Source organism: Hemicordylus capensis, chromosome 4, assembly GCF_027244095.1.
Source record: "Hemicordylus capensis ecotype Gifberg chromosome 4, rHemCap1.1.pri, whole genome shotgun sequence".
NCBI lineage: Eukaryota > Metazoa > Chordata > Lepidosauria > Squamata > Cordylidae > Hemicordylus > Hemicordylus capensis.
In genome coordinates, this window is record NC_069660.1 from 188,220,388 (window position 1) to 188,247,935 (window position 27,548).

Below are 27,548 nucleotides of genomic sequence, written 5' to 3' on the forward strand. Positions count from 1 at the left end.
TGAAAGGCAGACTTCTTATCACAGCCTGTCTCAATTGTCACCTGCTAGACATGGCTCAAATTAAGCTCTGCTGGGAGTTATCCACACATGGCTTCATGCTTTGGGGTAAATGTTGAGCGAAGCCACTTCAAACTACACTCGTGGCATTGAGGGAAGCAGCCCCTCCCCTCTACTCTCAGATTTTGTTTTGAAACAAGTTTACATGTCATGCTCCATGTTTTCCTTCTAGCCAATGGGGGGAGGGAGAGAGAGAGAGAGCTTCCTAAAGAGTGAAATCTGCATTTCTAAAGAGAGTATCCCTCTTCTCATGCTAATGATTCTACTCAGTGCCTCTCCCAATTTGCGCTGGCATTTTCAGAAAAAGTAGCTTGAAATCAGCATTTTAAAAATCCGGAAATATGTTGAGATAAGCTAGAATTCGCATCACAGAGCCCGATTTGTGTGTGGAGTGGGTCCAAGGATCTCAAAGGGACTTCTGGGTAAATTTGGCTGCTGTGTGAATGCACACACTCTCCTCTGAAGTAGATTCAGGGTAGAAGTCTTGTGTGTAAAGCCATCTGGGAAAACTAGAGCAAAACAGAGGTATTATTCCTAAATAGTGGCTTTTTCTTGTTTAAATGAGAAAGTCAAAGATCATGCCTTCATGAACCAGTTGACTCTCTCTTATTGGTTTTTTAAAATGTGTATTTTGCTAGGTTTTTGAAATCTGGGTCATTCATTCATTGTGTTAATTTTGCTGAGAGGTGGGGTATAAATGATTGAAATATACAAGAGTGATGGATGGTGATTGTATAGTTAAGAAAGAATGCTTATGAAATCAAAGAGCTGGTTCAGAGAATACTTTGCTCAACCAGCCCACTCAACTTAATTAAGTTGTGCATGCACTGTGAGTGCTCACATCTCCCCTGCCCCTCACCAACAGAGTGCTGCTTCTTAAGCGCAGGTGTTGGTATGCTTTGTCTGAACTACTTTCTACACATCCTTCAAATACTATCCTAAGCCATATTTGGAGTGCATGTAGTGAAACAATTTAAATTAACTATTGTAACCCCGTGTGTGTTGGGGAGGGAGACATGATAACAGGTGCTCACATCTTAAACATGTAGGATAGAGCAGGTGGGCAAAGTATTGTCCAAACTGGCCCAATATTATTTTCCCCAAATGTCTCAAATTCAGCATGGAGTATCTGTGTTGAGCTCTATAAGCTGGCTAAGTTTCAGACACCAAGACATCTAGCAAGAAATCACCAAGATAGATCAGTTTAAACATTGTACCTTGATGTGCACATTTATTTTCCTAGATTTGCAATAGTTTTTTTGGTTTTTGGTTTGCATATCCATGCCAGCCACACGCAAGGTGAGGCTGGGATCCGTCCCTCCCTTGGACCTTTTGGACATTCCTCTCACTGAACTCCTTTAACCGGACTCTACCCAAACCCATAGGAACTCGCGTACAGTGCTATATTCTCTCTACCTTTGCAACCACACATTCGTTAGTACGCGGCCATGTTTTATCGGGAAATTCTATTCACTATTGCTTTTGTAAACCATATGTTAAACATTCTCTAATAAAAGTCATCTTGCATTTCCTAATTATGAATAAGTTGATATGTCGGCAATGCAATGCGCATATTAACTCCAAACTCTCAACAAAAAGACCTTTTAATTGCACACACAAAGAAAAACATTTTTTAAAAACCATAAGACGTTTTTAAAAAATGATAAACATTTTTTAAAAACCATAAGATGTTTTGGTGTGACACACCATCCTCAGTTAAGCACCTGCTGTCACCAGAACATCCATTGGGTCTGTGCTCATTTGTTTTACTTAACTGAGGATGGTGTGTCACACCCACACATTTTATGTTTACCAACTTTTAGTTTTTGTGTGCATAATAAAAAGGTCTTCTTGTTGAGAGTTTAATTATTATATTAAAACCTGTTGTGTCTTTATGAAGGTATTTGCTTTTACAATTTCAACTGAAATCATAATTTAAGAAAGGGACACTCTTCTTGCAACCAGAGGCGTAACTAGGGAAAACGGCGCCCGGGGCAAGCACTGAAATGGCGCCCCCCCCCCACATACTACATTATACTTAGGCTTTTCCTCACAAGCGCCCGCCGCCGCCAAGCCAGGCTACTGACTGGCTGCCAGGCACCAGCAAAGCAATGGGGGGGTGCGCGGGGCGCGGAAGGGACCACTCGTGGGGGAGGGGGCGCCGATGCGCTCCCTTGACTGCTGCAGCACTGCTGCACTGAGCAGGAAACATTTGTATTAACAAAAATTTAAAAAAAAATTTAAAAAAAATTTTGTCATGGCGGTGCCCCCCACGTGACCAGAAAAGATGGTGCCCGGGGCACGTGCCCCCCCTGCCCCCCTATAGTTACGCCTCTGCTTGCAACACATGCTCAGTGCCAAATTGATGCTTCTCAGAGACCTTTCCCAGATGAAAAATGGCCATCACTAGATTAAGAAGGTTGAAGCAAGTAGGTGTTGGGAAGGGGAGGAAGTGTTCTCTTTGTGGGTACTAGTGTGTGAGAGATGCACCTTGGGGGGGTGTGTGTCTAGGAATAGGTACAGGTATAGGAGGCAGGCTGTGTAGAGAAATTCCTCTTGTGTGTGTCTATATACGTATTGCTCCCAGTGGTCTCCCATCTGCAGACTAAGTTCCATCCACTTAGTTCAGCAAAGCTAAAGCATCTGCTGTTCCCACAATATCCATTGGGTTTGTGCTGAAATATCCTTCAATAAATTGTGGTAACACATCTTCACCCCACAAGCACATGAATATAGTGGCTGGACGAGTGTTGTGATTCTTGTTTTTAACATGCATGCATGAAATAGGTATCAAATACCATCCGTCCATCTTGATGATTAACAGGCATTACAACTATCTTGTTACGCTTTCGGTTACACCTCTCAGCATGTAAATCTTTGATAGGAGAAGGTGGGACTGGGATATTGTACACTGTACAATAATTCATATCCCTGAGCCACAGCAATTAAGCTGGAAATCTAATTTACAGTCTATATATCATCAACAAACCATGTTCTCCTAAGAGAAGCAAGATGGCGTTAATAATGAATCTGCCTTTTAAAAGGTGGCGGGGGTGGGGGGACTACTTGTGATGGAGTTCACAAGTAACTTACAACATTGGCATCTAAGGTCCCAGCACTAGCACGAGGGCACATACATGTCTATGGGATTGTGATACTATGCCATAAGGGCATTTTAGCTACCCTCTCTTGCCTATGGGACATGGACAGCATTAATATCATTTTGCCATAGATGCTAAGGCATAACTGGAGTCTGTGATCCCGAATAATTCAGCCCAAGAGACTACTACAGAAGAAGAGACCTGAGCCTTTTCAGAGAGGAAACTCTTCAGTTACTGAAACATCACAATGAGCATGCTAGTACTCCAGTTAATTATGAGATACACAGAACTGTGTGTTGAATTGGCCTCTCGGATGAGTGGTTACCTGTAATCAATACTAGAAATGGATATAGTACTCCAGTTTCCAAGAATCCGAGCTTTATTATTTAACAAACAAACAAACCAAAAACTTGTAGCCATATAACTGTTAAAGTGCTTGAAAGCATGTGGGCAAAGCTGGAACAAATTGCAAAAAAGTGGCTGGAATACATTCCTGGTTATTAGGGGTGGGGTTTCAGTGGCCCGCGTAACTCCTTCCCCCTCCCATGACATGCACAGCCAGAACTATGCAACTTTGCTCTATATGCATGTTTTGTATGGGCTAGGGCACTATAGATTTTCCTTTGCTCAGAATTTAGATTGTCTAGGTGCAGAATTTTGTTCATGACTGAGTACACACAGCCATGTACCTAATTACATTATAACTTATCTGGCCCATGATAACTTATCTGCTTACATTATAACTTAGGCTGCCATGAGAACTGCTTTTGTGATTTGCACGGCTCAGATCAGCACACAATGTCAATCTGTTGGTATGGCTGAGGATTTTACTTCTACCATTAGAGTAGGGTTGTGTAAGAATCGAGATTCATGTACCGATTCAAAGCCGAATCAGTTCATGGGGCTGCTGAACCGATTCAGCTGGTGGAGGGGGAGTGGCGGCAGTGACGAGTGGCACCTTTAAAAGTCTTTATCTGCTCCTCTGCCACTCCATGGAGCATCCTGCTGTGACGGCGCTTCCCCCAGCAGCCCTTGTGTGGCAGTGGTGCACACAGTGCCTCGGCGCATGCACAGAAGCCATGTGCATGCCACTGCTGTGCTATTGCCATGCAAAGGCTGCCGAGGGGAACACCACCACAGCAGGAAGCAGCCTCACGAACTGATTCGGCTTCGAACCTGTGCACAAATCTCCATTAGTGCACATCCCTACATCAGAGTGCCATCAAAACCATCAAGCCAATTAGTACTGGGGTCCTAGGAAAAAGTAGGAGGTATATAAGAAAGTCCTGCTGGGTCAGGCCAAAGGTCCATTGGTCCAGCATCTTGTCTCACACAGTGGTCAACCAGGTGCATCTGAGAAGCCTGTAAGCAGGATAAAAGGGCAACCTCCCCTCATGTTGGCGTTCCCTAGCACCTAATGTTCAGGGGCATGCCACCTCTGATCCTGATGGAAATATATGGCTACCAAGGCTAGTAACTTTGTCTAAGCCCCTGTAAAAACCATCTAAATTGGTGGTCATCACCACACCCGGCAGCAGCAAATTCCATAGTTTAATTACATGTTGTGTAAAGAAGTACTCTCTTTTGTCTATCTCAAATCTCCCAGCATTTCGGTTCAACAGATGACCTTACAGCCTAGAAAACTTATCTGAACCTACTGTAGGTAGACCAACTGACTTTTGGAGCTCAGATCTGTAGGAAAGCCTGAAATGCCTTTTAGAAAGAAGGGATGAGTAATCAGGCTTGAGAAAAGTAGATAAAGTCTCCTGAACCCCAGCCAATGTCTTGTACACTCAATACTGAAAAACAAAAACAAAGCACTAAACAACAAGGCAGTATAGTAGCTTTAAGTTGCACAGAGAAATAGAACCCAGGACGGTTTATTATCATCTTCTATTTTTAAGAATTAAAAATAATTAAGTACTTTTACTCCAGAGCTCAAGAAGTTATGATTGCCTACTAGAAATCTGTTTTTCTCCTCTTATAGAAAGCAGGCAGGCTTTCTTACAGAAAGCAAGCCTAATATAAAACCCTCCTGAGTCTCTTGCAGTTTATAACTGTGAGCCAGGTAAGGCCTTAGGAAACAACAGGCAAAGCTTTTCAAATAATAATGAGCCAGTCTAGTCACTGTTAAGCCACCTAATGGTGCAGCAGGGAAGTAACTTGCCCAGGGAGCAAGAGGTTGCTGGTTCGAATTCCATTTGATATGTTTCTCAGACTATGGGAAACACCTATATCAAGCAGCAGCAGCAGCGATATAGGAAGATGGTGAAAGGTATTATCTCATACTGTGTGGGAGATGGCAATAGTAAACCCCTCCTGTATTCTACCAAAGAAAACCCCCACAGGGTTCTGTGGTTGCCAGGAGTTATATAACTCGAGGTTGCACATTACCTTTTAGTTACTGTCAACCTCCCCACCTGTCTGGGGATTACACAAAAGTTTTGATATACCCATTTAACCCCCATCAGGATACTTCATAGGATCGGCGGTTATAATTATGAGATTGGATAGCAGTTAATTAGGGAAAATATTTCACCAGACTACATTATAACTTGCTGATTTCTCAATCAGGAAGCTGCAATTTACAACAGGGAGTGAGAGAGGATAACCAATGTATGTCCTGGATGAATATCAAGGAAGTGGCTTCCACCCACTTAGGAGAGACTTAAGAATTGTATTTGAAAGGCACAATACCAAGGCTGCATTGCAATTTGCAAGCCCTATCTGATCCCAAGAAGAAGGTTTCTTCTTTCCCAAGATCTCTACTAGTTTAATGGATTAGTCACGCCAAGACAGTTGAAACTCCTACATCTCATAGATTAAATCACACTTTGAAAGGGGAAGCATTTAAATATAAGCAACCCCATGGAAATGTTCCAAATGATTACCATATGAAAGGAAAGTGGTGCCACAAAGATGAGAAACTTTCCATATTCATTCTCATTCATTGCCTGCAATGACATCTGCTGGCAGATTATACAAATAGCACTCTTCTGGGATTCCATGTCGGGACTGCAACCATTCGATAGAGTGAATAATTCAGTCTTTCCTAACTTTCCTCTTCTACATGCACAGTATCAAAGCAAGCCTCAGGCTGCATTGAGATCTACAGCTCTTTAAGAAAGTCCCAATGAATTCAGCCTGACTTACAAAGAATATTTATGTACCTATTTAAAAAAAATCCGAAAAAACCTCAAAGCAGTTATAACGAGGCATAAAAACCAGCTGAAAAGCTACCTCAGGCAATATCTGCTTGGGGAGGCCACCAATAAGAACTTACTGAGCTACTCTAAAATGCTGCTCCGTGGTGATGGGGTGCTTCCCCGGCATCCCTCGTGTGGCATCGGTACATAGATGGCATCAGCACCAGGGACGCATCCCATTGCCACAGCACGGCATTTTAGAGGGGCAAGCGGCACAAGCTGCCACTTGCGCAGAAGTCTTTCTGTAGCAATGGTGCTACAACAGGCCAGCAGGGGCTTGGAGGATGGGCAAGTAGGACCTGCCCGCCTCCTCTTAAGGGAACCCCTCGCCGCCCTTGGATGTGCACCAAAGTAATTCGGTCCAGATCCCTACTGTTCACCAGTGAAACAGTTTGCCTTATGTAGTGTTGGGGTTTCCCCCAGTGGTGGTTTTCAATAAACAGGAACTGGTTGGGCATTTGTCAGGGAGACTGTTGCAGATTCCTGTACTGAGCAAGGTGTCGGATTAGAAGACCTTCAAGGTCCCTGTCAAAGCTGAAATTCTGTAATATCCTGTTGACAACTGTACATCACAATGCTGATGTGTATCCAGATCTGGCAAAGCCATCTCTGCTTCTGCATATGGCTCATCTGTGCTTGATCCAGAACACACGCTGAAGGTTCGGATAGCAGTATCTTAAGGGGATCGATAGGTTTCTTTTTCAGGAACAGGCTCTGTGCTCATTTAGATGCAGGCACCTGCCTCTTAGAAAGTAAGCAGGAGACCATTTGATTTTCATAAAAGCTTGTTTCAGAAATTTGTCTCTAAAGGAGAACACTGATAGGACAAAATGTACATTATTTGTGGCTGTTTATTAAACAGACAGTATTTATTTATTTTTACATTTTATATCCCACTCTTCCTTCAAGGAGCCCAGAGCAGTGTACTACATACTTCAGTTTCTCCTCACAACAACCCTGTGAAGTAGGTTAGGCTGAGAGAGAAGTGACTGACCCAGAGTCACCCAGCAAGTATCATGGCTGAATGGGGACTTGAACTCGGGTCTCCCCGGTCCTAGTCCAGCACTCTAACCACTACACCACGCTGGCTGTTGAAGAACATTGATTGGTTTTTTATTCTAGCTGTTTGCAATTTGAACTCCAAAATGTTGCGAATGTGTGTAATTCCTTTTACTGTCATAATCTCTATATATAATTCTTTAAGGCATATCCATGGCTAATCCTGTGCGTGGCAATTCTCGCAAGAGTTTGCAAGCACCTGATTGGGTAGTGGGGATTCCATATAAGGAGGAGGAGCCTGTGAGAGCAGAAGCACCATGGTGATTGGGCGGGGGGGATTCCATATGCAGATAGGGAGGAGAAGCTTGTGATGCTAAAGGTCAGTTGGAATGCAACTGTTACTGGTAGGAAGATGTTCTTGATTGTAGAAGAGAGGAATATATATATATGAAGGATAGAGGGCAGGGGTCTATGAAGGGAAGGGTTATGAGGGAGGAAAGAGCCCCTTCAGGAGAAGGAGTTTGCCATTGTGTGAATTAGATGAGGAAATAAGATGAACAAGATCTGTTAGGAAAGGAGAGAAAGAGAGAAAGAAGAGAGGGGAAGAAAGAAGGAAGAGTGAGGGATGGGCCTGAGCCTGTCAGCAGCCTGAGGGGAACAAGCGGTCATGGTGGTGGCGGCAGCAAGGAAGGGCCTGGTCAACAACTGCTGCTGCTGCTGCTGCTCCTATGGGGAGGAGCAGGAGCGGTGCTCAGGTGAGGAGGTCTCTCGAGATAGGGGGCTGTAGCTTGGCCAATAGGCACCAGCAACGCTGCAGCTGTGACCAAGAGGCATGAGTGGGATTGAAGCAATGGGATGGAGGAGGAAGAGCAGGAATGTGGCTCAAGTGAGGGTGGAGAGATCTCTGAGGTGAGAGGAGCAATCAAGTACTAGCGCACAGATGCTCTGCACGGGTTAAGCTAGTAGCAAACAATACTGGACACTTAGAAAACTGCTGCTTAATTATTTATTCAATTTATAGCCTTTAAAAAATCATTCTACACACTGGTTTCTTCACACATTCTAAAAGGAAAATTATAAAGTCTGTCATCTTCAACTATAAGGGTCACCACTGGTCAGGCCTCTTCTGGGTCATTGGGATAAAGGGTGATGAATTCATCTGTGCTGTACTTGTACCGCCGATATATACTTGGATGGTGTGCTGCAAAGCACAGGCCAGGAGAAACATCTCCATCTAGGTGGGGGAGGGGGAGGACTGATTATAATGAACAAGTGAATTTCGGCCCGTTGAATAACGGGCAGTAGTAACGGCGCTCCTGGCTCCCTGCCACCATTCCCCCTCCCTCCGCTGACCGGCCGCCCGCCCTCCCAGCTGCTTTGTGATCCAGCCCCGCCCCCACGGTTAAGGGCCAAATCGGCCCAGGCACTTGCCCCGCGGCTTCCGCCGCCCACTGATCACCCGCCCTCCCAGCTGCTGAGACCTCCACAGCCCTGGTCCACGTCCTTCACTTGATCGCATTTTCAATTTACAGAAGGAGAGAGGAGCTCGCGTGCACAGCTCCTCTCTCTTTAAAGTCTCTTCCCGAACTGGCGCTTTGGGCGCAAAGGACGCTTATTGCATCCTTTGCGGCCAAAGCGCCAGTACGGGAAGAAGCTTTAAGGAGTGAGGAGCTCTGCATGCGAGCTCCTCTCTCCTTCTCTACGTTGCTAATGCAATCGATTAAAGGACATGGCCTTGGGCAGAAGAGATTGGGAATGGGTAAGGAGGTCTCGGCAGCTGGGAGGGCGGGCGGGCGTTTGGCGGCGATAGCCGCAGGGGCATTTTCATGGGCCGTTTTGGCCCTTAAACATGAGGGTGGGTTTTTTTTGTGCAAATATCAGCTTGGAGGGTGGCCGGCCAGCCGGCGGCAGTGGCCGCAGGGCCATTTAAATGGGCCATTTTAGTCTGTCCCTAAACACAACATGGTCTGTCCTTAAACTTTGGAAAAGATGGCCGCCCGTGTCTGGGCGGCTGTATCTTTTTCGGGAGTTCTGAGCATGCGCTCCACGCATGCTCAGAACTGCCAAAAAAGACACAGGCGCACGGGATCACACACAGGGCTTTTATTATATAGGATGCATTAGTTTAACAAGACATATTTAAAGGCCCTGATTCAGCTAGAGATGTTATGCTTATGGAAGTCTGCTTTCACACATGTATTCTCACCTAGATGATGAACAATACAATACAACTTCTACTCCAGGGCTTCTCAGCGTTGGCCCTTTTGTAGATATTGGCTTACAGCTCCCATAATTTCTGACTATTAGCCACTGTGGCTGAGGATTATGGGAGTTATAGTCCAAAAACATCTGGAGGTCCGAAGATGAGCAGCCCTGTCCTAGCTTGATTCAGGGCCTACGAGTGTGTAGCTAAATTTTTTTAAAAATTTTTTTAAATCTGTCCTGCCAGTTGGATGTGCAGGACCAAAAATTACGTGTGTGTGTGTGTGTGTGTGTGTGTGTTTTCAGTCCTCAGCTTGGCAATTAGCTACATACACAGAATAAAAAGTCAAACTAAGTCACAATTAGAGGCTCTCTTGCAGTGACATTTTACTATCAAATAATCATGCCAGTGCTTGGGCCAAATGAACTTCTGGGTTAGATCAGCTATAGCTACCTGTTCCTCTTGCTGGTATTTTCAGGGTGTTACCAAAATCAGTCACTGCCTCACAAAGCCCTCAATGGGATTAAAAATATTCAAAAGGTAATAGTATTGGGCAAACACTAAATCTTAAGAGCAGACTCCAACTCCCACGTTGCACCCACAGGAACAACCTTTTAAATGCTGAACAAACAGAGAGCATTCTAAATACTTGTGAAACTCCTGTTTAGCAGCCAGATCATGTTTCTCAGAGCCAGACCACTACTTTGCTTCAAGTTCTCACTATGGAAAGTCTGAAAATCTAAGTTTCAAATCCATAGACAATTTCATGCCCGTGGTCACCTTAGCTGTTCTTAGCCTCTTTGGGGAGATACACATGCAGCTTTGGTTCATTCAGTTACTAACAATTCCCCCAAAGATGAATGAAGCTATTTTCCAAGTCATCGCCCTCCCCGTTTCCATGCGATTTGTGCATCTGTCAGGCAACTAATCTACTCAACAATTTATGCTCTAGGTAGCATAGTTCTGCCTTATATACAGTGAGGGAAATAAGTATTTGATCCCCTGCTGATTTTGTCTGTTTGCCCTCTGACACAGAAATGACCAGGCTATAATTGGAATGGTAGGTTTATTGTAGCTGTGAGAGACAGAACAACAACAAACAAACCCTCAAAAGCCCAGTGCCCAAAAGTCAGCGATGGATTTGCATTGTAGTGAGGGAAATAAGTATTCGATCCCCTATCAACCAGCAAGATTTCAGGCTCCCAGGTGTCTTTTCACTATATGCAGGTAACGAGCTGAGATGAGGAACACCCTCTGTAAGGGAGTGCTCCTAATCCCAGCTTGTTACAGTACCTGTATAAAAGACACCTGTCCATAGAAGCAAGCAATCACTCAGCTTCCAAACTCACCACCATGCCCAAGACCAAAGAGCTGTCGAAGGATGTCAGGGACAAGGTTGTAGACCTGCACAAGGCTGGACTGGGCTACAAGACTATCGCCAAGCAGCTTGGTGAGAAGGTGACTACAGTTGGCATGATAACTCGCAAATGGAAGAAACACAAAACAACTGTCAATCTCCCTCGGTCTGGGGCTCCATGCAAGATCTCACCTCGTGGAGTTGCAATGATCATGAGAACGGTGACAAAGCAGCCCAGAACTACACCGGGGGAACTTGTCAGTGATCTCAGGGCAGCTGGAACCATAGTCACCAAGAAAACAATTGGTAACACACTACGCCGTGAAGGACTGAAATCTTGCAGTGCCCGCAAGGTCCCCCTGCTCAAGGCAGCACATGTACAGGCCCATCTGCAGTTTGCCAATGCACATCTGAATGATCCAGAGGAGAACTGGGCGAAAGTGTTGTGGTCAGATGAGACCAAAATCGAGCTCTTTGGCATCAACTCAACTCGCCGTGTGTGGAGGAGGAGAAATGCTGCCTATGAGCCCAAGAACACCATCCCCACCGTCAAACATGGAGGTGAACACATTATGCTTTGGGGGTGTTTTTCTGCTAAGGGGACAGGACACCTTCACCGCATCGAAGGGACGATGGACAGGACCATGTACCGTCAGATCTTGGGTGAGCACCTCCTTCCCTCAGCCAGGGCATTGAGAATGGGTCGTGGATGGGTATTCCAGCATGACAATGACCCAAAACACACAGCCAAGGCAACAAAGGAGTGGCTCAAGAAGAAGCACATGAAGGTCTTGGAGTGGCCCAGCCAGTCTCCAGACCTTAATCCCATAGAAAATCTGAGGAGGGAGCTGAAGGTTCGGGTTGCCAAACATCAGCCTCGAAACCTTTCTGACTTGGAGAGGATCTGCAAAGAGGAGTGGGACAACATCCCTCCTGGGTTGTGTGCAAACCTGGTGGCCAACTACAAGAAATGTCTGACCTCTGTGATTGCCAACAAGGGTTTTACCACCAAGTACTAAGACCTCTTTTGTGAAGGGATCGAATACTTATTTCCCTCACTACAATGCAAATCCATTGCTGACTTTTGGGCACTGGGCTTTTGAGGGTTTGTTTGTTGTTATTCTGTCTCTCACAGCTACAATAAACCTACCATTCCAATTATAGCCTGGTCATTTCTGTGTCAGGGGGCAAACAGACAAAATCAGCAGGGGATCAAATACTTATTTCCCTCACTGTAATTGCCTGGTTATCACCAATGTTAATCCAGCACTAGCCCTATAGAAATGTGTGGCTGTGATACAGAGCAACTTCTGCTGACATAACCACTGCCAGATTCAGTACTGCTTTTGGTGTCCAGTGTTGTAAGCTGGTCCCAAACCCCATTATTACCAATTCTTCAAATTTTGGTCCTAAGCCAGAACTCTCTCAAGACCCCCAAATCCACCAGACCTGGAGCCAAATTTGCCAAATTTGGAGTCACTCTAAAAAGTTACTGCTGAGTAGATACATAAGGAAGTGTCAATGTAGCAAGCTCTATTTATGTATTATTGATTTATTTTATTTATTTATTAATAAATTGCAATATTACCTCTTGGCTATTTAAGGGATTTGTCCCGCTCAGGCAGAACAATCTGCTATAACCTCCTTATTACCAAAATGTTGGTAACGCCATTGCACTGTCATGTATAATGGAGGCTGTGGTCACCAAAAGAGCACTGACCCATGAGGTTACACCAGTCTGACACCCTCCCACTTGCTGGATAACAGCTGTGCAATGCCACAGGTCATTACAATGCACGAGAAGAGTAGCTGGTCTACTTAATTCTAAATGCTTTTGTCTGCACAAGAGCATGTAAGATTAGGCAAGAGATTTCCATATGAAAACACCGAAATGTAAAAAAGGATATTCAGAGATATCCAGTCTTTCCGCTTAGGATTAGTGCAGTTGTTTCTTCGGTATTATAGTGACTGGTAAACGTAATTACCCTTATAAACCATAGCTGGTGAAGAGACTGAAGGTTGACTGTGTTGCATACAAGTCAGAGCAACAAAAGTATTAAAGGTAGACAGATGAAGTATAAGAACAATATAAATACAAAATGCCTGTACATACTAAACTGATACAAGTAATAAGTATAAGCCACATAGAAACCATCATTAGAACATTGTTGTAAACTTTAGTTTTCTATTTCTTCAGCTTGGCCAGTTTGGGAGAATTCGTCAGTCATCCCCTACTCTTGCTTTTCTTGCTTCTGGGTGGTACACTATTACCACATTAGATACCTAGTTTTTGAACTCACTGGGTAGAAATGCCGCCATCTATACAGATTTTAGCACACTGTAGATATTAACCCTCACCTGCCGTCCTGGGGTATTTCTGTATCCCTAGGGGCTCAAAACATTAATTAATTGTTATTTCTTAATTCTAAAATCTTGTCCGTTTAGACATGGACATTAGTCAGTGACACCCCAGTAAACAAAACCTGTAAGCAGCTGGTCATTACCATGAATGGTTTTGCCTCCATGATTTAAAAAAGATATACCATACACTGCTGGGGTAGAAGCATGCCCCATTAGGGGTACAGTTGTACCCCTGAGTCAGTTGACTTCCAAAACACCCACTATCTTATATATTATTCTGAGACTTGATTTGCCTCTGCAAGTTCTGTTTGGTTGACTTATGAGTCAGACTGCATTCAAAGTTCACCATAATGGCAACTTTGGAACAATCTCGCAATGATTACCCCTTAACATCTAACACCTTGGATGGAGGGGAAAGTCATTATCATCTGTTCTCAAGAACAGACAAGCTGAAATGAGACTTCTTCAAAACAATGTCAGCCAGTCATTATAAATGTGGTCTTCATTACCCCTTTCCTACCAGCAAGGACAGACATGCAAGTAAGTGTGAAGATCAAGCAAGAGAACAGGAAGAGGAGAAGAGCAAAGCATAATGGATGTTCCAGTAAATACTTCTGTGTACCTCTCTGCCATGGTTGCCAAGGCTGGCCAGTGTTTGGTACAGAGAGACCCTTTCTTTTTTCATGACATCCGGTGGAGGTTAAATATGTTGGTTTCACAAATATATATGAAAAGTTAGGCTTACTTGTTCAAGGCCTCCGGTGTGACCAAGCTGATTCAAGAGATTTTCCATTAGCTAGGAAGGATTGCTGGATGTAGCCTGAGCAAACAGGAGAACACAGGGACTTCCTTTCCCCTCTTGTCTTCATATAATCTGATCGCAGTGTTTAGCATGAGACCTTTCACAGCTTCATACAGTCTGTATTGATCTTCGTCACTTTTTAAAAGCTCGTCACAAGCTGCTTGTCTCTCTGCAAAGGTTTCCATTTCACTCATATGTTGCCACTGTAAACATAAACACACAATGCTTAGATAAATAAGTAAAGATAAAAAGAACCGTAGGACACATGTTTAGTCTGATTAACTGATTGGTGCGTTAAAAAAATGATAATCAAATTCTTTAATCAACTGGCAGTCGTAACCACATTTACCTATGGTACAAATAAGCTTATTGTTGAATTGGTAGTTCATGAATGGGGAGGGAATGCCTATGGAAATATAATGTGGGCTGATTTCCTACCAAAAGGCTATATAACCCAGTCCAGTCCTCTTCTGTGAAACAGAGCCATCAAGGTACCAGTTTGGACTTCAGCTCAAACTAGGTGACTCACAAAGAGCAGGTGTTTATCCAGCAAGGTACAGAACCCATAGCTCCAGGTGACTCAAGCAAAAAAGCCCTGTCATACTTGATAGAAAAAGGCCAAAATACAAAGTCCTTAGCCAACCCAGTGTGTGGGAAAGTTCCTTCACAATCCCAAACATGATATGTCCTGGGCAAGAGTAAAAGTATCATCAGATTCATCCCAGGAGAGACTTTACCTGGACATGGTGTATCATTTAGATCTCTTCTTCCCAATTTAGCATCCTTCCATGGCAACATATGTTGAACACATGTGCCACAGGTCCCAGAAACAAAAGCCACAGCAGTGGGGTTGTCTGTGAGGAACTTCCTTTCCAAAGAGATTATTAGTGCTGTCACTTTTGGTCCGCCTGACTGGAGAAGGGGAAAGAACATTCTTGGAATCAGTTCCCCCATCCACAGTCAATACGTGATCAGTACAGTCATAGCTGATAGGCCGACCATTTCTTCATCAACCCCACCACACCGAAGTCCTAAATGCAGACCTTTCCCTGTGCATTGCCCTTACAGTATGCACTGCTGAGAGTGCTTCTAGGAGCTGTGGTGGCTCCTGTATAGAGGCAAAATGGGCATGACCTCCCTAAAGATCTCCACCTGCAGCTGCCATGTTACTCACCTAACCATATGCTGCAGGCATCATTTTGAATTCAGTAACATATGCATCCTCTCTTTCTCTCAAGACTCTACTGCTCCAGGACCTGCATTTTGTGTGACTATGGTGGGCTCCAGGCTCTGTGACCTTGATGGACAACATTTGCATAAGAATTCCCTCCCCAATTTTAATATTAAAAAGGCTCCTAGCCAATCACCAGCTTTTTGTTTGTTGTCGCAAGGCGGGCTAGTCCTCCAGGAGCCACTTCCAGGTCCTCCAGGAGCCTCAGCCAATAAAGAAAGGGTCAGCTATGATTGATTGGCCTGACCACTAATTAGGAGCACCTGGAGGTAGGCACAGTTTTTGAATGGGGCTGGCAAGGAAGCAGGAAACCCCATTTTAATGAGAGAGAGAGAGCACACTGTGTTGGTGATCCATTTTTTTGTGCAATGTGGTTGTAGTTTGTGCAAAATGGAGGCACTCAGTTTGGAGTTCAGAAAAGGTATGCCCAACCAAGCCTTCAGAAGGCACTGGATTTCTCCAGCATTCGCTGGGAGCTTTTCTCTTTTCCTTTCCTTTTTTCCGTTTTAAAATTTCACTAGGAACACTTAGTGACATTCAGAGATCTAGAAAATGGGCTGAGAAAGGGATGGGATATGGCGGAGTGACACTTCCTCTGGTGAGTTCTTTTCATAACAAATAGCCGCCTCTTTTCTCCCCCCCTTGTTCTAGGATTTTAAAGAAAGCCTGTTAGGTAGCACTGCTAGATGCTACCTCATCTTTTGCTTACTCTCACCTCTCTGGAGGGAGGGAGGGTTTTTTATTTATTTTATTTTTATAACACCCAAAACTTACTTCTCTGGGCAGTTTACAACAGAATAAAAACATTAAAACATTAGTTAAAAACAAGAAATTTAAAATATGACAATTTTAAAACAATGTTCTAAAATAACATTAAAAACAATCAAAACAGTATCAGTTAAAAGCCTGGGTGAACAGGTGCATCTTTAAAGACTTTTTAAAAATGGTCAGAGATGGGGAGGCTCTTATTTCACTAGGGAGCGCATTCCAAAGTCTCAGGGCAGCAGCGGAGAACGCCCGTCCCTGAGTGGCCACCAGACAAGCCGGTGGCAACTGCAGACGAACCTCTCGTGATGATCTCAATGGGCGGTGGGGTTCATAACAAAGAAGATGTTCTCTTAAATACCCAGGGTCCAAGCCATTTAGAGCTTTATAGGTTATAACCAACACCTTGTATTTTGCCCGGAAACCTATCGGCAGCCAGTGTAGATCTTTCAATACGGGAATAATATGGTCTCTCTGAGATTACCCAGAGACCAACCTGGCTGCCACATTCTGAACCAACGGTAGTTTCCGGATTACATACAAGGGCAGCCCCACATAGAGCGCATTACAGTAATCCAGTCTGGAGGTTACCAGCAGATGTACCACTGTTCTCAATGGGCGGTGGGGTTCATAATGAAGAAGACGTTCTCTTAAATACCCAAGGCCGAAGCTGTTTAGGACTTTATAGGTTATAACGAACACCTTGAATTTTGCCCGGAAACGTATCGGCAACCAGTGTAACTCCTTCAATACAGGAGTAATATGGTCTCTCCTAGATGCCCCAGAGACCAGCCTGGCTGCCGCATTCTGAACGAATTGTAGGTTCCGGACTACATACAAGGGCAGCTCCACATAGAGCGCATTACAGTAATCCAGTCTTGAGGTTACCAGCAGATGTACCACTGTTTTGAGATCATCTATCTCAAGAAATGGACACAGCTGGCGTATCAGCCAAAGCTGATAGAAGGCCACCGCCTCAACCTGGGACACCAAGGAGAGACTTGGATCCAGAAGCACCCTCAGACTGCGTACCTGTTCCTTCCGGGGAAGTGTGACCCCATCCAGAACAGGCAGATCAAAATCGTCTCCTGAGTTTCGCCCCCGCACAATGAGTACCTCCGTCTTATCTGGATTGAGTCTCAGTTTGTTATCCCTCATCCAGCCCATTACTGACTCCTGGAAGGCATTTAGGGAGGTTATGCCCTCTCCCAATGATGCTGACATGGAAAAATAGATTTGGGTGTAATCAGCATACGGCTAACACCCTGTACCAAATCTCCTGATGATCTCTCCCAGCGGTTTCATGTAGATGTTAAACAACATCAGAGACAATACTGAGCCCTGAGGGACACAATACAAAAGTTCAGATTTTGAAGAACAACAGTCTCCAAGGGACACCATCTGGAACCTACCCGAGAGGTAGGAGCGGAACTACTGCTCCCACCCCCAACCCCCTCAGACACTCCAGAAGGATACTATGGTTGATAGTATTGAAAGCCGCTGAGAGGTCCAAAAGGACCAACAGAGTCACACTTCCTCTGCCAGTTCCCAGGTGGAGATCATCCATCAGGCCGACCAAGGCAGTCTCCACCCCACAGCCAGTTTAAATTGGGTCTAGATAATCAGTTTCCTCCAAGACTGTCTGGAGCTGGGAGGCCACCACCCTCTCAATTACCTTGCCCAGCCACGGAAGGTTGGAGACAGGCCTGTAGTTACTCAGCTCTGAGGGATCCAAGGTAGGCTTCTTCAGAAGCAGTCTAATAATTACCTCCTTAAGACTAGGAGGCATCCTACCTTCCCTCAGAGATGCATTTATAATCTCTCCCAGGCCTTCTACAACAACCACTCTGCCAGATAGCATAAGCCATGTCGGACAAGGGTCAAGAGGACAGATGGTGGGCCGCACCTTTCCAATCAGCTTGTCCACATCCTCAGGAATCACAAACTGGAACTGATCCAACCTAACCACACAAGAGGAGTTGCTGGACACCTTCACATCAGACACTGAAGTAATTGTAGTAATTTTCACTTCCAAATAAAATCATGGTACTTTAACTGCATAGGACTGCAGCTACGGACACATCCCAGAAACATATATATTGTGACAGAGGGAGAAAAAAGGCTTGGATTTATTTTTTTTTAAAAAAATTAAAAGTATGCATGTGTGTATTTGTGAGAAGAAAGGAAATGAGTGGGCTGTGTGTGGGGGGTGGGGGTGGGGGAAATGCCTTGTAGTATTTTCAAGCAGTGTGAAAATTGAAAATGCAGTGAAACTGCAAATAGGTGCTCAAGCATCCAAAACACACACACACACCACTTCAAGTGGTCATCTTAGGCTAGGCTTGCATGGGGAGGAGAGAGCTGAGACTACAAGGAGGGGGAGAAATGGAAGCAATGCTGATAGAAGGGAGGGAGCTGCTGAGGGGAGTTGGAGGCATGGGGACTCAAGAGAGGGCGGGGGAGGACACTGCTACGTTCTACACCGACACTTAGTCTAAAGTCAAGATTGCTTTACTTGCAGCCAACCCGGGGGGGGGGGGGGCAAATTTAACACTTGGCAGTGGGCTATTTAGTGTTGATATGAATGATAGAGATGTTGGTTGAGACAAGTAAACAACTTTATGTACTGGAAAAAACCATGGGCTGGTGACTGACCTTTCATTTCTTTTAATTTGTCTCTCAGGGTTGGACCGGTCTAGTCTTAGCCCCGCCAATGGCTACCCCTAGACTCTCCCTCCTCTCCACCCCCACCCCCAGCCCCAGCAGGCAGCAGTCTAGGAGGAGGATCTGAAGACATGGATTGGCCTGGCTGAATTGGTGTAGTTAAAAGTGTCATCCAGCGAATTTCTGTCTCTGCTTGCTAGCTTTATATTTTAAAAAAATATATTGAGGCAATACAGCAAACCTACAACTATTTAATAATAAACACATAATATCTCAAACCTTTCTTCATAGTAGCATCAAGCATTCTTTAATGTCATCTATCAAGTTTTCTACTTTTCTGGCCCACCTTTGAGTTGCCACTTTGTAAGCCAGTCATATTTGACTATCGGTTTCTCTGATAGCTAAAATGCCCAGAAGAGAAAACTTAGCATTTACTAGTATCAGAAATTCAAGAAGAGAATACAGTATGGGATTTAATCTTTTTTTTACAAAGTCAAATGATCTAATTCCTGCTTTTTAACAGCACGTGTTCATCCATGTATTTTGTTTCAGTTGTTGGTATACTGCATTTCAATCTCTCACAATTAAAACCAGAAAATAGTCAAGTCTTCTGACTGCTGAAGGTTCTCAAAGTTGCAGCAGGCTTGACTTAAATAGCTCCCATGGAACTGACAGTGGCAAGGACTACACTGGGCTGCAGATGCAGGAGTGCCCCCAGCTGCCATCTTTCTGCTGCAGCAGAAATGGTTAAACGTAGAGAGGGAAGCTCTCTTGAGCACTCTTGAAGATGGGGAAAACCCACCCCAGTACTTCTGCCATTTCCCAAGTGCATAGGTATTTGTCATAGCCAGGGGTGTAGCTAGGGAAGAGGTGGCCCATGTTCGCCCATCTCCCCAGTGGCCTCTCAGAGTGAAAGAGATAATGGAGAAAGGGAGGGGTGGAGCCAGGGGGCCCTCTGGAGCCTGGGGGCCCGGGTTCTTTGAACCCATCCGACCTATTATTTCTTGTTCACACAGTCAGACAGGTGTTATTGACTGATTTGTTTTATCCAGACATCGAGTCCTTCCCAAGGACCTGGGATGGCTGAATTTTATTGTCAATTGTTATAGATATCGTCGCAGAATATAGGCTGTTCCCAATAAAGCTGCTTTTTGTAATTGGCTGATGGTGATTTCTGTGGCCCCTATGGTGTTGAGGTGCTCTTCAAGGTCTTTTGGAACTGCACCCAGGGTGCCAATGACCACTGGGATTATTTGGGTCTTTTTCTGCCACAGCCTTTCAATTTCAATTTGTAGATCTTTGTATTTGGTGATTTTTTCTATTTCTTTTTCTTCTATTCTGCTATCCCCTGGTATTGCTATGTCGATTATTTTGACTTGTTTTTCTTTTATTATTATTATTATTATTTTACATTTATATCCCGCTCTTCCTCCAAGGAGCCCTGAGCAGTGTACTACATACTTGAGTTTGTCTTTCACAACAACCCTGTGAAGTAGGTTAGGCTGAGAAAGAAGTGACTGGCCCAGAGTCACCCAGCTAGTTTCATGGCTGAATGGGGATTTGAACTCGGGTCTCCCCGGTCCAGCACTCTAACCACTACACCATGCTGGCTCCTGGTAATAGAGCCCTTTTTCACGATCGCATGAGAGGGCATCTGGGTGGGCGGCAAGGAAGGCAGCAGAAGCTTGCCTTCCCCACAGATGATCCAGCTGCTGGGTCTTGGAGGGTCAGAGGTCCTAATCCCGTGCACCCAGACGCTCCACTGCTTCCCCCAGCAGCCAGAGGCACTCTTAACCTTAGACTTTGGGTCCAACGTTCAGGGCCTCCACAGTCCCTGGGGACCCCCAAATCCTCTTTAGTCTGTCCTGGGTGGGGTGGTTACCCAGCAGAGCATGATGATGCTTAATTTGCAGGGGATAGGGAGCCTCCAAAGGCCTTTAGGTCCAGGCTCCAAAATTACCTAGGTGCACCTCTGCCAGCAGCGTGGATGAACAAGGATCAAGATGTGTCATCCTGGCCCCTGGAACTCCCACAATGCACCACACAGTAATAAGTTAGTATTTTTCATACTGTTAATGCATGTTGCATGTAACCCTTTGACTTTTCTTACTAGATAAAGTGCCGCTTCCAATGCTAACCTATCCCTCCTTACTAACTTTTCATCTCTATGCTAACTCCCTATCATAGCATACATACACTACGCTACGCTATGCTACGCTACGCTACGCTACACTCACACACAATAGACACACAGGTGTCTTATAAGCCTGTGAGGTAATTGATGGATGAGCTTAAACATGAATCTTGGACTAAGTATCAGTTGTCCTCAGCTGTCTGTTGACAGGATCTTAAAGCAGCCACCCCTCTCTCAGTCAGTTCATAGTCTAAAGGTGAGACTATGCTTGGCTCCACCAAAGCATGTCTCCACAGAGGGATATGTTGCTAGCATAGCCTGTCTGAGGGCTACAAACAGTACCCCACTATGTGATTTGGAACTGCAGGCTTGCAGGCTCCATCTTGGCGATGAGCTCACGGGACCATGAACTCAGCACATGCCCATATTTGGCAAAGCTCTCAAGTTGGTCGCTTATTTATGTATTTATTTATTACTGTCCTCAGGGCGGTTTACAATTTGCTTAGGTTTCCAGCAATGCCTTTCAAAATGTTTGAATATTTGCCTAATAATAATAATAATAATAATAATAATAATAATAATAATAATTATTATTATTATTATTATTATTATTATTATTAAAGAGCCACAAAATGACCCTCTGCTGGGAAATGGTGGCTGTAAATGACATCAGAAGTTATTTCCGGCCACTCAAAACCAATAGACGAATTTTGCTTATTTTTCTACCTGCAGATAATGAAACTGGGTCTCTAAGTCCAAATCACAGATATGCAAAACCCCGGATACGGAGTCCGTGGAAAATGAGGGTCACTTGTATCTATAAATATAAAGCTGCTTGGGCCTCACTGATTGGCATGAAACTCCCAGACCAAAGCGCAAAATATAGAAATGCTGTTTTTGCAGGTAGGTTCCAGATCTTGGCCAGATACCACAAAAATCCAAAATCCTGGGAAAATTCATTAATACCCCAGAAAAAAAGTGGGAAAACTCTCCCAGTGGAAAAAACAGAGAATGCTACCTCACAGACAAAGAAAAAGACTAGAGTCACAGAGAGATTCCTATGTTTGCAAACTGCAAGTGCTTTTTTTAACTAGCACCAACTGTGTGTATGGTTGGTGCTAAGACTGGGAAGTCTTCGAGATAGGAAAGATTGAGAGCCCTGTCTTTCCAGTACGAGGCCTAGCATGGGAAAACATAGGGTGACTATTACCCAAGGTCAGGATAACAAGCACCTGCAAGGTATGACCTTATGGCCCCTCTCTCTTCAGAGAAGGAGGCTGGCTGAGCAGACACAAGTTAAGGAGAAAGAGTATTTCTCAAGGGAATCATAAATCTCCCCTTTTTTTAAGCATAAAGGATTAGTTTGTTTCACTAATCATCTTCACAGGAACTCAGATAAAGTGAGTACTCCCACCTCTCTTACATAAGGTGCATAAGCAGCTGCCATATATTACCGAGTCAGACCATAGGTCCATCTAGTTCAGTATTGTCTGCACAGACTGGCAGCGGCTTCTCCAAGGTTGCAGGCAGGAGTCTCTCTCATCCCTATCTTGAAGATGCCAGGGAGGGAATCTGGAACCTTCTGCATGCGAGCATGCAGATACTCCTCCCAGCAGCCCTAAAGGGAATTTCTTACAGTGCTCCCCCTACTATGCTGCTCCAAACTGAAGTTTAAGAGGCCTATTTCCATGAGTCTCTTAAAACAAGTCTGAAGTTTCACAAAATGCTGTTTCACAAAATGAAATACCACAATTGTTGTTTCATTTGCCTACTGCCCTGTCTATTCCTTTTATCGTGCTGTTCCTTTCATAAAAAGCAGTGATGGATGCTCAAATGTATGGAACAAGAGGATGGGCTATAGGGTTATTAAAATAAAACTGGAAGAGCAATAAGAATCCATCCGATGGGTGCAGGGAAAGCAATCACTAATTGGCTGCCGGAGAGAGTTTTTGGCTTCATACATTTCTTTCTTTCTTTCTTTCTTTCTTTCTTTCTTTCTTTCTTTCTTTCTTTCTTTCTTTCTTTCTTCCTTCCTTCCTTCCTTCCTTTCTTCCTTCCTTCCCTACACAGATAGTTCTCCTGGGTGGGAAATTTTACGTTTTCTACACCTAATGGTGCAGTGGGGAAATGTCTTGACTAGCAAGCCAGAGGTTGCCGGTTCAAATTCCCACTGGTATGGGAAACACATATCAGGCAGCAGCAATATAGGAAGATGCTGAAAGGCATCATGTCATAGGAGGCAATGGTAAACCGCTCCTATATTCTACCAAAGACAACCACAGGGCTCTGTGGTCACCAGGAGTTGACACTGACTCAACGACACACTTTACCTTTACATACATGTAACGGTACATAACTTTTGTATGTACCTTTGTATGTGCAATGGATATTGGTACATACATTGCATCAACTATCCTAATGACCACTAGGAGAGTAAAGGTAGTTAGTGAAGATCCCCTTACCTGTCCCTGCTTTGCCTCTACTATATGTCCCCTGCCTTGTCTCCTCAGGTGTTTCCTGTAGTGAGTCAGTCCTACTTCCTTTCTCCTTGGAGAGCAGATGGGAGCATCTCTTTCTCCCCCCTCCTATTCACTATGTAGCTCATAGTTAGGATAGGTCTTTCCTATCTCAAATGTATTTAACCTAATAAATCCTAGTTACTTTATACAGCACTGCAATCTCCATGCTTGTTCTTGACTAACTGCAACAATAAAGCTCTGCACTACTTTGCAACTGGAGTGGGCAGCTTCCTCTTGGTGCTTTGCTAAACAATCACAAATTAGAACAGTTTAAGGATCTACTAACAGGCTATTATAGTTCCTGTGACAGGATTCTTCTCAACTGCAGCCATTACATGTGAAGGTGAACTGATTAGCTCATGAAAATATTTTGGGACAGATAATAACTTATTAACATTTATTTATATTTCCTCCCTAAAATAGTGGGTATAGAACATAGACAGGCACTGCTTTGAACTTGTATATTCTTACACCTAGATCCTTGCCAAATTTCAGGGCAATAACTTCTATTGGGATCAGTGGAGTTGGCTTCCTCCACATGACGTGTGTGTTTGTGTATGTGTTTCTTCTCCTCTATGTGACACAGTAGTTCTATTTTAAGTTACTTTATTCGTGTCAGCTTTCTCATTTTGATTTCTTCTAGCCCATACAAATTTGCCTTGCTTATAGAACACCAACAGGTTACTTAGCATGTTCAAAAGGCTCTTGAGTAAAACAATCGCTCCCTCTTGTGGCTGTTGCTGGAATGTCAGCATTTGCACTGGTTACAACAATAACAGGTTGCTACAAAATTAACGGGCTGGGGGATTTCTCACTTCAGTATGGTGTTTAAATGTAAGTAATTTTAGTTTTAAATGTAAGTAAGTAAAGTAAAGTTGTGCCATCGAGTCAATTTCAACTCCTGGTGACCACAGAGCCCTGTGGTTGTCTTTAGCAGAATACAGGAGAGGTTTACCATTGCCGCCTCCTGCACAGTATGAGATGATGCCTTTCAGCATCTCCCTATATCTCTGCTGCCTGATATAGGTGTTTCCCATAGTCTGAGAAACATACCAGCTTGGATTCAAACCAGCCACTTCTGGCTTGCTAGGCAAGTTACTTCCCCGCTGCGCCATACACAATTTAAAATTGTTCACTGAGTAGCATCCAAGCTGGGTATAAAATCAACAGTTGAGAGAAGCTTGGCTGGAAGGAACTTATTTCCAATGTGACAACCCAGGTCACACTTCCATGCATTAAATGGCCTCACCTCATTGGAACATAATAAGCTGCTTTATACCGAGTCAGATCTTGTGTTCATCTAGCTCAGTATTATTTTCACAGACTGGCAGCAGCTTAGATAGCAACACAGGAGGCTGCCTTATACTGAGTCAGACCATTGGTCCATCTAGCTCAGTATTGTCTACACAGACTGGCTGCACCAGGGGCGTAACAAGGCTGGAGTGGGCCCAGAGACAAAATTTTAAAATGGGCCCCTCACAGATGCGTGCACACACTCCACAATATATAGTCATGTGACTTGCCTCTGGGGGGCCCCTCGAGGCCTGGGGGCCCCCAGGCGGCCGCCTCACCTTGCCTAATGGTAGTTACGCCCCTGGGCTGCACCTTCTCCAAGGTTGCAGGCAGGAGTCTCTCTCAGCCTTATCTTGGAGATGTCAGGGAGGGAACTTGGAACCTTCTGCATACAAGCATGCAGTTGCTCTTCAGAGTGACCCCATCCCTTCAGGGGAATATCTTACAGTGCTCACATGTAGTCTCTTATTCAAATGCAAATCAAGGTGCACCCTGCTTAGCAAAAGGGACAATTAATGCTTGCTACAAGAAGACCAGCTCTTTCTTCTCCTCCTGCTCCTACAACCTGCTTATATACAAGTAAAATACAACTGGGTTAATAAATAATATATTGTACTTAAAACAAGCCCATTTGGTTGCTTATGCTGCACTTGGAGATCTTTGGATTGTGCACGTGCTATTTGTATGTCACTATGTTTTGTATCCAGAGAGCTTTCCTCCATGTCCTCACTGTTCTGTCTTCCTTTGCTTTATCTTTACTTAGCCTCCTCCTCCTGGGTTCCCCCCCCCCCCATGTTTCCACAAGCCCTTGGTCTTGTAATATATCTTCCTTTACATTGGTATTTTACACTTGATCTACATAATCCAAGGCCCTAAGGTAAATAAAGATTTCTTAACATAATTGAAGCATAATATAACCTGGCGCTGTTGATTCTAGGAGAAAAGCCAGGAGCATTTCCAGACAGGGCTTTTAGCTCGCTTCTCCTCTGGAATGGAGGGTGTGTGTTCACATATCGGCCAGATTCACCCCAAAGTCCCTGTGAGCTATTGGGGAGCACTCCACACACGATTCGGGTTTTTCATTAAGCAATGAAACATAACCCGATTTATGTCCAGGGTAAAAAAAATCTACTTTTTGTGTCTGGTTTGGAGGGCAAATTCAAACTCGCAGTAAACCTGTGGTAAAGCCTGCTGTCTGAAAATGCTCCAGCTGACTGTTAGCATCCTGTTTCAAGCTATCAAAAAACAAGAAACATTATATCGATGCACTGGTGTGACCGATGCTCCTGAATTAATTACAGAAACATATAGATGGCTTTTTGAAGAGCTATATTGATTTCAATACATTAAACACTTCCTTTGTACATACTGTAGTTTTCTTCCTACTTTAAATGTCTAGCTTTAGCTAGATATGTAATCAAGGAAGGGATGTCAGTGGCTGTTCAGAATATGAAACAGTGTGAAGCACTATTCAAACAGGATAACCTAGAGTGCTGTACTAGGACTGGGGAAACCCGAGTTCAAATCCCTATTCAGCCATGAGACTTGCTGGGTGACTCTGGGCCAGTCACTTCTCTCTCAGCCTAACCTACTTCACAGGGTTGTTGTGAGGAGAAACCTAAGTATGTAGTACACCGCTCTGGGCTCCTTGGAAGAGGAGCGGGATATAAAATTAAAAGTAAAAACAAACAAACAAACAAACAAATAAAATATTTGACTCAGGGCTTGAGTAGCTTCTTTATGAGGCAAGGCTACAACATTTGGCGCTTTTTAGTTTAGAAAAAAAGGCAACTAAGGGGAGACATAACAGAGGTTTATAACACTGTGCATGGTGCAGAGAAAGTGGATAGAGGGAGATTTTTCTCTCTCGCACACAACACTAGAACAAAGGGTCATCCCATGAAATTGATTGCCAGCAACTTTAAAGGTAAAGTGTGTCGTCAAGTCAATTTTGACTCCTGGTGCCCACAGAACCCTGTGGTTTTCTTTGGTAGACTACAGGAGAGGTTTACCATTACCTCCTCCCACGCAGTATGAGATGATGCCTTTCAGCATCTTCCTATATCGCTGCTGCCCAAGATAGGTGTTTCCCATAGTCTGGCAAATTTAGGACTGACAAAATGAAATACTTTTTCACACAGTGCATAACCAATCGATGAAATTCTCTGCCATGGGATGTGGTGATGGCCACCAGCTTAAAAGGGGCATAGACCAACTCATGGAGCACAGATCAATCAATGGCTACTAGTCTTGATAGCTATAGACTATCTCCAGGTTCAGAGGAAGGAAGCCACTGAATTCTAGTTGCAGGAGAGCAGTAGCAGGAGATGGGGCATGCCTTCAGCTTGTGTTTGTGGGCTTCCCAGAGGCATCTGGTGGGCCACTGTGGGAAACAAGATGTTGAACTAGATGGGCCTTGGACTTGATGTAGTAGGGTTAGGTTTCTTATAGAGAGCTGATTTGAATAGCACAGAATATTGTCTGATGTGTTAGTAGCACTCTTCATTTTAAAGAAGCTCAGGTTAAAGGTTCTCTGCCTAGCACAAAGCTATCATTTCTGTGCCTTTAAAATCAGACAGGAGCCCTATTAAATCAACTGTTTTACCAAGGTACAGGGGAGTTGAATGCACTTTCTATCCCTGCCCTGGTGTGGTCCATTGCCGTGCCCACAGCTCTCCCTGAGTACAGTGTTGTCTGCAGAGGCAAATGCTACACTCAGAGAGTTTCTCCCCATGACAGCATATTCCAGACAAATGTTCTCGGGGCGAGCCAGAGGTGTAGCTAAAGAGTGTGCCAACATGGGGGAGGGGGAGGCTAGCCAAGGTGCTCCAATTCCCCCTGTACTTGGGAACAACA

At 44.3% G+C, this 27,548-nt stretch overlaps 1 protein-coding gene across 1 annotated transcript; it reads right to left on the bottom strand.

Moving 5' to 3' along the window:
• Positions 1–8,400: 8,400 nt before the first annotated feature.
• On the bottom strand, positions 8,401–23,222 carry OTULIN (OTU deubiquitinase with linear linkage specificity). Its single transcript, XM_053245916.1, is given in 7 exon segments — positions 8,401–8,547; positions 8,550–8,597; positions 14,030–14,124; positions 14,127–14,289; positions 19,026–19,096; positions 19,099–19,147; positions 23,211–23,222. Coding segments are annotated over 7 exon segments (585 nt in total).
• Positions 23,223–27,548: the final 4,326 nt, after the last annotated feature.